This window comes from Zosterops lateralis, assembly GCF_965231275.1.
Source record: "Zosterops lateralis genome assembly, chromosome: 1".
In the NCBI taxonomy this organism is placed as follows: Eukaryota; Metazoa; Chordata; class Aves; order Passeriformes; family Zosteropidae; genus Zosterops; species Zosterops lateralis.
The window spans coordinates 129,290,247-129,299,635 of NC_139762.1; the positions used below are offsets into that span (position 1 = coordinate 129,290,247).

The window sequence follows — 9,389 nt, forward strand, 5'->3', positions numbered from 1 at the left end:
TATGTGTGATTTACTGTACCTTGCTGGCTTACTAGAAGTACCTGCATTTATCCTAGCCTCATGTCGACATTCAGTAAATGCATTTACCATGTGCACACCCATCTCTCCCTATACGAACTGGTAGAGTAATTTTAACAGCCTGGCAAACTACTCAAATGACAACCAGCTGTGCTTCATAGTAGTTAGCATATATTCCATTTCAGAAGGTGGAATTCTGGGTTAAGTGAAGGAAATAAAATGACTACAAAAACTTTTTAAGCATTTAACATTTTATTCTGGGTGAGAACTTTGAACTCAGCATTGTTAAAGAGGGACTGCAAATCTTGGAAATGGTGTGCAGCATAAGAACATGAGCTGGGAGGACGACTAAGATGCTGTATCAGCAATGAGCCAAAATGATCATGTTGTTAGAACATTTATGACTCATTTTAACACACGCTGGGGGCTTTCCTGTCATTGCTGTGCAGGAGTTTCTCATGCAGAGCTGCCATTAATGAGAAGAGGAGTTAGCTTCATGCACAGATTGCCTCAACACCTGTGTTAGAAGAGACCTACACTTTGTGACCGAGAGGAAACTTGTGCCAAAAGGGGGTTGTGTTCCTGTGACCATATGGGGAATTTGGCCTGGTGCCTCCTTAAAAGATCAAGTACCTATTCAGGAATGGCTTAATAGCTTTGAGAGTGGATACACATGCATTTGCACCAGGTTAGTTAAACCAGTGTGGGGCTTAGAAGAACAACCTCCGCTGAATCTTGCTGGTGTGCTCATAGAAGGTACCTTGTCTCAGTTACAGCCTTTGAAGACACAGTCACACTTCAGCTGCACTGGGTCCCACTCTGGTGTTTCTAAGCAGAGCTATGCTCATCAGTGGTTTAAAGCTAATATACTTGGCTGTTAATAGGGGCAGCTGAGATCCAGATACACATCTGGTTCTGTCACCTCCACTACAGAGGTGCTAATTCCTGGAAGAGGGGTGACCAGAAAGAGCTAGTGATCCCTTCAGCCAGAAAGATTTGGCAAACTTGGCCGCTGGAGCCCTTCACTTGGTGTAAACATCAGGGACACAGTTAGTTATTGAAAATCTGTTCCCAATTGGAGTTAAGATGTCCACATGTTCTGCTGGAGTAGCTTAACGAAGTCCATGAAGAACCTCTTAGTTATATTGGTATGTCTCTGCTTGTGAATAAGACCTCGAGTTTGACCTGCACAGAAATTGTTGCTGACAATGCAAAAGATACATGCATCTGTGCAATTACTAACCCAGCACATGTTCCAACCTGATTGACTAAATCTTCTCCAGTCCTATGCGGTATCTTGAGAAAGCCTAGATTATGGAATATAGGACATAAAGTGAACACATCACAATGTGTATTAATACCTTATTTGGGATTTTTTTGCTCCGTTTAAGCATTACACTTCTCCTGACCCTCCTAGCTGTAATTCATATCACTTGGAAGCCAGTCAAGATCTGCAATTCTTGTTTCTGTCACATTCCAGGGGTCATATTTTATCAGGAATTCCAAAGTGCAGCTTTTCTGAATGTATTCATGTTTCTGTTCGGGTAAGTATATCAGCCTAAAATCTGTACTAAGGTTTGTACTGAAACAGCATTGCCTTGTGGAATCTCTTCTTTTCTCAGTAAGAAGAAACCCGCCTTGTTATTAAAGTATTATGGAATAGCCATTATAGTAGGATAAAAAAAACATTAAAGGAAAGATTGATGTCTGTGCTTTGGGAGCTTGGAGGCCTGGTTTTGAATCCAAATATGTAAAAATGTGAGACACTTGTGAACTACTAATCTCACGATGGAATGAAAAACCAGCATCATGTGTTCCTCCAGCAAGAAGGAGAACTCACTGCTCTCCACCAAATATCAAATTATAGGGGGTGCTTTCACAGCTGTGAGACATCTCCCATATTACCTTCCATTGGTGTGTCTGGCTGGTTTTTTCTGCCCCTAGGCATGGGCAATTGTATGAGCTGCTTGCTTACAAGGCAGTACTTTAATAACTCTCACCCCTCTTCCTGTGTCAAGAAGGACACAACATGCCTGTGGAAAAATTCAGAGCATGTTAAATAACTTTCTGAAGAATGGCCTAGGTGCTGTGAGAGCAGAAACCTTCTGCTGGCTGTCAGCACCACAACAACTTTTGGGAGAGGTGACAATTACAATACTGGGCACAAAATTTTTAAAAGATCTCCTAGGTGATCTTTTGGAGGTGTCTTACCACAGTGCTGTCAAATAAATGGGGCTGATAGCTACAGACATCTTCATCTTCTGCAGTTGGGCTGGAGTAGGTGCAAACAGCCGCTATCTTGTCTGACTGCTGGAAAAGAGACAAAAATGGGGATGATCAACCATGTATTTGGCAGATAGGAATCAGGGGTTGTGTGTCCAACACACAGCGGATAGAAGATGTGTCTAACCATAGCAGTTTTTCACTGCTCCTGGCTTACAGCCTGCCCCTGAGACACACAATCAAATGAGAAAAACAACAGAGATGTCGATTGTCCGCAGCACACTGAGTTGTTAATGAAATTGCATGTGCTAGAATGCTAGCTTGGATGATCTGTGAAGATTTGCTCAGGGATTCAAATGTTGAGGTCTCACACTCACAGGCATCTGATTAGGTATATGTTGTTGGAAGTGTAATCTTGGCTGTGTAGCCTTTGGAACTGATAATAAAGTTTCAGGAGGCAAAAACTAGACTGAAAGAAGCCCAAAATAAATTTACAGAGCTGCCAGGAAGAAGTGTTTCTTTATAAACTCAGCAACTTGGGTTTGGAAGTCCTTGAAAAAGAAACATGGAAGGAAATTCTCATCTCAGATGCAGTGAACTGTTTCTAATGATACTGTGCCACTGTCATTTTGCAGGTGTCTCCTATCTTCCCTTGGTGTGTTTATAACTGCAAGAAATAAAAAAGAGGAGCATTTACACATTCCTTTCATTGACTGTGGACATATTCCTGGTAAGTAGGGTTTTTTTTTCCTGTCACTGTTTAAATGAGGTATCAGATAATGGGATGACCTAGGAGAATTGAGTCACAAATGTGCTCTAGTCATATTTAATAAATATACTGTTTCCTTAATTTCTATTCCTGTCCCCAAAAGATTTTTCAAAGGGTTTTTTTCAGGGTTTTTCCAAGCTATTGTTACAACCAGTCAAATGAAAACAATGATTACTGGAGCAAAGAATGTTTAAATGATGGATTGGTGAGGAATTTGTTTTATTAAAATTCTTCACAGAGTTGTTGTTTTTTCCTTCTCTCACCATATTTCCTTAGGACAAAAATTGACAGGCAAAATACAACCAGATTATCACAGTTCATGCTATGGCACACTGAATAAGGAAGACGACTCGGTGAAAAGGCAAAACTGAAAGAAGAAAGCACTTTATGAGCCAATTAACAGGAGGAACGCCACTGGAACAAGGATCAGTAGCACCTTTTTATTGAACGTATTCAAATATACATTGAACTTCTGTATGTTGATGAGTCATAGTATTATTTAATCCTAATTAATTTATCCCATGACTGTACCAAATGTGTTCTAAAGATAAAGGAAGCCTTAACAAAAAACCAAATAACCATTAATGAAATGGAATATTCTCTTAGTATCAATGCCTCTTGAGGATATTTTTAGAGCTTTAATTGCTTTTAAATGCAATGAGCACAGAACAGGAGTATAAAAATTCCCCTTTGGAACCCCTCATATCTGTGTAAATGTTTAAAGACAAAGGTGAGAAATTAGAATTTTTTTAAGTGATTTCAAAGTGTTCTGCTATATATAAAATCCATTTTAAAACCTTTTCCTTTCTGTTCAGAAGTCAAAACTGTGATCATGTATGCAGTAGACACAAATAGGTACACAAAAATAATTTTTGGTGTGTAGAAAAACAATCCTGATTATCTCCTATCATCAGATTAATTCTCTTATCTCCCAAGGAAATCAGTACTTGTGTGAGGAGTAGGAAGATAGTATTTACCATAAACACAGGCACATGGGCACACGTCTGAGGTGCCCAGGCAAGGAAAGACTAGGTACTATACTTGAAATTTTACATCCTTCCAGAGGAGTCCTAGCACTGGGCTGGACTGGGCTGGGCTCTACGGTCTGTTGGTATAGCCTGGTCTGAGTTTTAGCTTCTGTTTTCAGCAAAAGAAGGTTTCAGTGAAGAAAATGCATAGTTCTTCAGAGGAAGTGGGGTAGCCAGGGTCCCTCTCTTGGTATGTCTTGGAAAAACACCCCTAAAGAAGGAGGGCAACTCCTGTTACCACTGGTAATTCTGCAGGAGGAAAGGCTGCAAAAAACAGGACCACAAAGAGTCATGGTAATTAATTGTACAATTTCCCCTTCATTAAATGGTTGTGTCTCCACACTGATTTGAAGAGCCAGCAATGATGGGAACAATGACAGTACAGGCTTTGTGTTCAGATTTGAGACATCTTGGTGTCTCTCAGTCCCAGTGTCCCATCAAAAAAACTTCTTCTAGGCATTCATCATGGATGCACTTATCTCTGAGTGGTGGTATTGATCCATCTCAGGCAGCACAGTAGGGGTTGGTCACATCCTCTGCATAAGCAAATCAAAGTGCTCTTGAAAAACGTTCATGTCTTGTTTTAGGATTGAATTGATCTGCAGTAATGGGATGGGAGAGTAATGGGTAGGGGCCATAAACTGCATGTATTTTTTTTTTCTCAAATAATTGTTTATTTAATTTTAAGATAGGCACAGCTGAAGGTACATAAGACAGTTTCATTTCAAATGCTGCAAAACTCACACAGAGCTGCAGTATTTTGTGTGCAGCAATGGCTCAGGAGCTATGGCATTTGGGGACTTGTGAAGCTGTTTTTCAATGTGGGTCTTTTCCAGCTGACACAGGACAAGACTCTGTGTCTGCACCTTACTTGTACCAACTGCTCGGCTTGGCCTTCCTTTCCCTTCCTTCCTCACATCTTGAGTTCAAGTTGCTAAAGATTGAAATAATAAAAAGAAGCACATGATTTTTACAGGCTTTCTCCAGGGAGTAAGGACATGCCTGTCTTTCTTCTGCAAGTCAAATTCAAGCTGCTTTCTAAGTCTCAAATGAGAGTATGTGCTAAAGATGGAAATGAGAGGCCTACAGGTTTCCATTCTGTGACCTGAGAAACACATGGGTGAAAGGATTTTGTATTGTTGCCTTTTTAAATGATTGGCCCTGGGCATCTTTGCGAAATCTTGTTTCCATGGCTCAGGAGGGCTGCAGGAGGTAATAAAGGTTACCAAGTGTAGGATTTTCTCTTTAAAGTAAGAAATCAAATGTAAAAATCTGTGCCAAAAGTTATTTATTTTAAATTACTGTATTTCTTTTTGAACAATGGTTTGGCTTTATTCTTCCTATGGGTTTATTAAAAAAATTATAAGTGATAGCATGTTTTATTTTAACTCTAGTGTATTTCAAAATAATTTGTGCACTGGTAGAAATTATGTGCAATTAAAAGTCGTGATTTGACATGATCTTTGAGATGTTAATATGTTCCAACTAATTATTTCAGGATTGGAAAAACTCAGTTATGAGAATTCATTACTACTCTACCAAGAAATAGACATGACTTTTTTCAAGAATCAGTTTCTAATCAATGTTGTATTCAGATTCTGCTTGCCATATTTAGGTTGCAAACACCTGCTAAAAGAAAAGCCTTTGCACTGGAATTAAAAAAAAAAAATATCTCTGGAGCCCTTCTCCTTAATAATGAATTATTTTCTTGCAGTGGTTTTCCTGACATCAAAAATGTGGGCCAGATGATAAGCTGCAAAACTGGTACCTGCAGACTGAATTTTCCTGAACAGACCCTCCATGGGATCTGCAGAAATCAAACCAGGAGAAGGTGTGGTAGGCAGGCAGTGTCTCACGTGGTTCCCTCAGGCTCCAGCTTGGGATTTTTGACAGAGCAGGACCAGCAGGACTCATTTAGTGCTTGTTCCACTGCTGGTCACGCTGCAGCAAGAGATGAAGTATTAACTGGCCATGGGCCTGGAAATGGGAGCTCTGGAGTAGAGCAAGACTGTTTAATTTCTGCCATAAAATATCAGGATGCATTTACCAACAGTTTTAGCTGGCAAAAAAATGAATAAAATTTGGACTGGTTTTGTCTGTTTGCCCCTGGGAGGGGCCTGGTGTTCACCTGGCAGGCAGACTGCCTTCAACTCACTTCAGCCCAGCCTTTGGCAGATTCACATTTTGCATGTGAGGGCACCGGTTGCCTAAAACCAAAGGAAAGAGGCTGAACTTTTAAAGGGTTTGAGTTTCTGTGCTTTGAAGCTGTGGTTTCATGCACCTGGAAAGCTGCTTGAGTGGATCAGCAGTGCCAAAAGGCTCATCCTCTTTTTCCCAGCTGTGAAGTCCTGTGGCTTCCTGTGGCCAGTTCAGCTCACCCATCCTGCAGAAAGCATCTGCATCCTTCTCCTTGCTGGGGTGGCTCTCTGAACTGACCCAACCAGACTGACTGAAACACGTGATGGGACTGATGTGAAAAGGGGGAGAGGGAGTGAGATATCTCTTACTTTGTGGGAACTGTAATAATATTTCTCTCCTTCTGTGGAGATTCTCTATATAGCAAGCATTCTGCTAAGGTCACTCTTCTTGTAACACCATGCCCCAAATGCAGCTGAGAGTTTCCTGAAGATCTTTTAAGTGCCAGACTCACTGGCCTATGTATACTGAGTGATGAGTGGCCCCAATAGGGACTGGGATAGGCAGCTTGTGGCAACCAGCAGTGTCCCAAGGTCAGCTAAAAACCCAGACACATGTCTGACTATAAATGATTCTAAGGGCTATTTTTTTTCAGTGACTGTTTGCAATAAGGTGTATAAACAGTGCTGGAAGAATGGACTAAAAAGTCTTCTATACTCAAACTGTTCTCACCCATGCAATGTCTCCCTCCAGCCCTCTTTATGCAAGATTGATGGTTGCTTGCAGAGAAAAATGCTCCCTTTTATAACACTGGGGTGCAGATGATTAGACTGAGCTGTCTGTCAGTATGCCCTTTTGTTACTGTCCTCTGAGGCTTGACATTTTTCTTGTTCAAAGTTGTTTGTTCATTCCTTCTGCAGAAATCAGCTGGACTGTGTTAGCAACTAGCTGAAAGGAGATAGAGGCTAAGTACCATAATTATTACTGGAGAGCTAAGCTGGAAGATTTACAAACCGAGACCACTTCAGGAGCAAAAGATAGAGAAATGTTTAGTGCTCTCAATTCTCAGGAGTTTGAGAAATCCTGAGTTTGCAATGTTTTGGGGTTCTGGGGTAGAATCAGGGGCATCAGTGAATAAATAGCGATTTCATATAATTTTGTTGTGGTTTTAGTTTGGGTTTTGTTTTTTCATTTATTTCCCACCAATTTGGGAGTGAAGGATGACTATTCTCTGCCTGGAGAGGACATACGACATTCCCTTGGCAGATGGGAGATGGTTCAACCTTTTGAATCTGGGAAATTAGTAGAGGCACCTCCCAAGCCACCTGGCTGATGTAACCCTTTAGTTATAACATAAAAGGAGGCAGCACTGGCAAATACATCACTTCATATTAAGCACTCCTGACCATGTAGGAAGGATCCTTGTGCTATAGCCATGTGTTAAATCTGTTCAGAGCACATGTAGCCGATCTGGCCCCTGAGGCTGAGCATAAACATATTTTTGAGACATGCTAAATGGGATGCCTTGAGCATCGTATCAATGCCTCTTGGGCAGGTACTGTCTTTCATGCAGAGCTCTTGCTGGGTCTTCCCTACAGGGAAATTAGACTGTGTGATATCTATACAACACAGGATTGCTCTGATAAGAAGATACAGTACTGCCAGAATATTCCCATGACCTGGGAAGTGTTTATAGAGAGTGCCCAACAAGGAAGTTGTGTAATCCTGCAGTCTTGTTTACATTCCCTTTACTTTCTGATTACCACTAGAGTAAGCATGGACAATTTTGATCCACAGAAGCAGAATTATTAGCACCTCAAGAATCTCCAGGGCTAAGTAAAGGATTAGATGGCTGCAGGGTAGGTTTTTTATTTAGTCTGAATCCTAATTTTGCAGTTAGCCCCCTAAAGCTTGTCTAAGATTTTCAAAGTGCACTTCATAGTACAGATCTCCTTCAGTATTTTGGTTGCTAATGGACTCAGGCATCAGTCCCAGGGGAATCTGTGTCAGTTCACAAGGTAGCAATGAGAGGGATGCTGTTGGGCAGCAGACTCAGAAATGTATCATGGTGGCAGGAAAGTTTTGCATGAACATAGAGAAATTACTCCAGGGGACCCATAATGTACAGTGGTCTCCTGAGCTCCTTTTTGACAGTGTCAACAAGGCACTTGTTGACAGCTTTCAAACTACAGCTACTGTAAAAAAATGATTAAAAAGGTGCTGCTAACACTGGCTGCTTTACATGAAGTCAATATATCACTCTAGTCCATGGCACTAATACCTTAAACATGAAAAGTGGCCTATGGCCATTGATGAAGGAGCCAATTTCTGTACTTTCCTAAATCACTTTGGGAAAAATAGAAATGATTGATTTAAGCCTCTAGCACAAACATGCACTTGCCAGCTCTCCAGTTGAAGATTTCCACTCTTGGAATAGGCATTGCCTTGCCTAAATGAAATCTTTGGAGTCTGCTGCCAGGTCTTTTGCCAGAATCATTAAACTTCTTGAAATAACAGCACTGTCATTTGTCTTGCATTTGATAGCTTGTGGGCATAAATCCAGAGCAGTATGAGCACAAGATCAGGAGTTTTCTCTCCATTTGAAAAAAAATTTATAAGTTTTTCTTGAGTTTCAATAGCATGTGTACCAGGTACAGAGCTTTATGCTGTCTAATGCTCTCCAATGCCCTCAGCCAAGAGTAGGAGAGAATGCTTGCATGGCACAGAGGCTGCCCATTAAGCAGCTCTTACCTGTCACTGAAGGTCATAGCTGGTAACACATTGTACAGCAATAGAACACAACAACAAACTACTGAACCTTCTGTTGATTTTTCAAGAACTGCTGTTCTGTGCTTTACAATGCAAAAGAGCTGAGGAATATAATTTACTATGACTAAGCATCACAGTTACCCATGTGTTTATTTTTCCTGACAATATTTAACAGTTAACTAACAACATGTCCCGACAGTACTGACTGGATTCTGGGTGCGTGGATGTGTTGCAGGACTTGATTCAGCACTGTGAAAAATGAAGGTTGTTGATTTAAGAAGGCAGCTTTATGTCATCTGGCCTGGGCTCCTTTACAGTTCAAGTCAGGCAACCTCTTCCAAGCACTTGTGTGAAGCCTTTGACCCATCTACAGAAGAAGACAGCCCATCCTCTCCTACTAGTCAAAGTAGAGGAACCACCAATGCCATTAGTAATTTTTACTAGCA

General features: G+C 41.0%; 1 protein-coding gene across 3 annotated transcripts in view; it reads left to right on the forward strand.

The window, feature by feature from the left end:
• Positions 1-5,715, forward strand: part of NIPAL2 (NIPA like domain containing 2) — a 53,331-nt gene extending 47,616 nt beyond the window's left edge. For 2 of the 3 annotated variants that reach the window (XM_083863717.1, XM_083863718.1), the window contains exons 9-11: positions 1,499-1,562; positions 2,877-2,971; positions 3,287-5,715. In XM_083863717.1, the coding sequence (XP_083719843.1) occupies positions 1,499-1,562; positions 2,877-2,971; positions 3,287-3,381 (254 nt within the window). In that variant the 3' untranslated portion in view covers positions 3,382-5,715. The remainder of the gene's footprint in view (positions 1-1,498; positions 1,563-2,876; positions 2,972-3,286) is intronic. The other variant, XM_083863719.1, reaches the window with a different exon arrangement.
• The last annotated feature ends 3,674 nt before the right edge of the window (positions 5,716-9,389 follow it).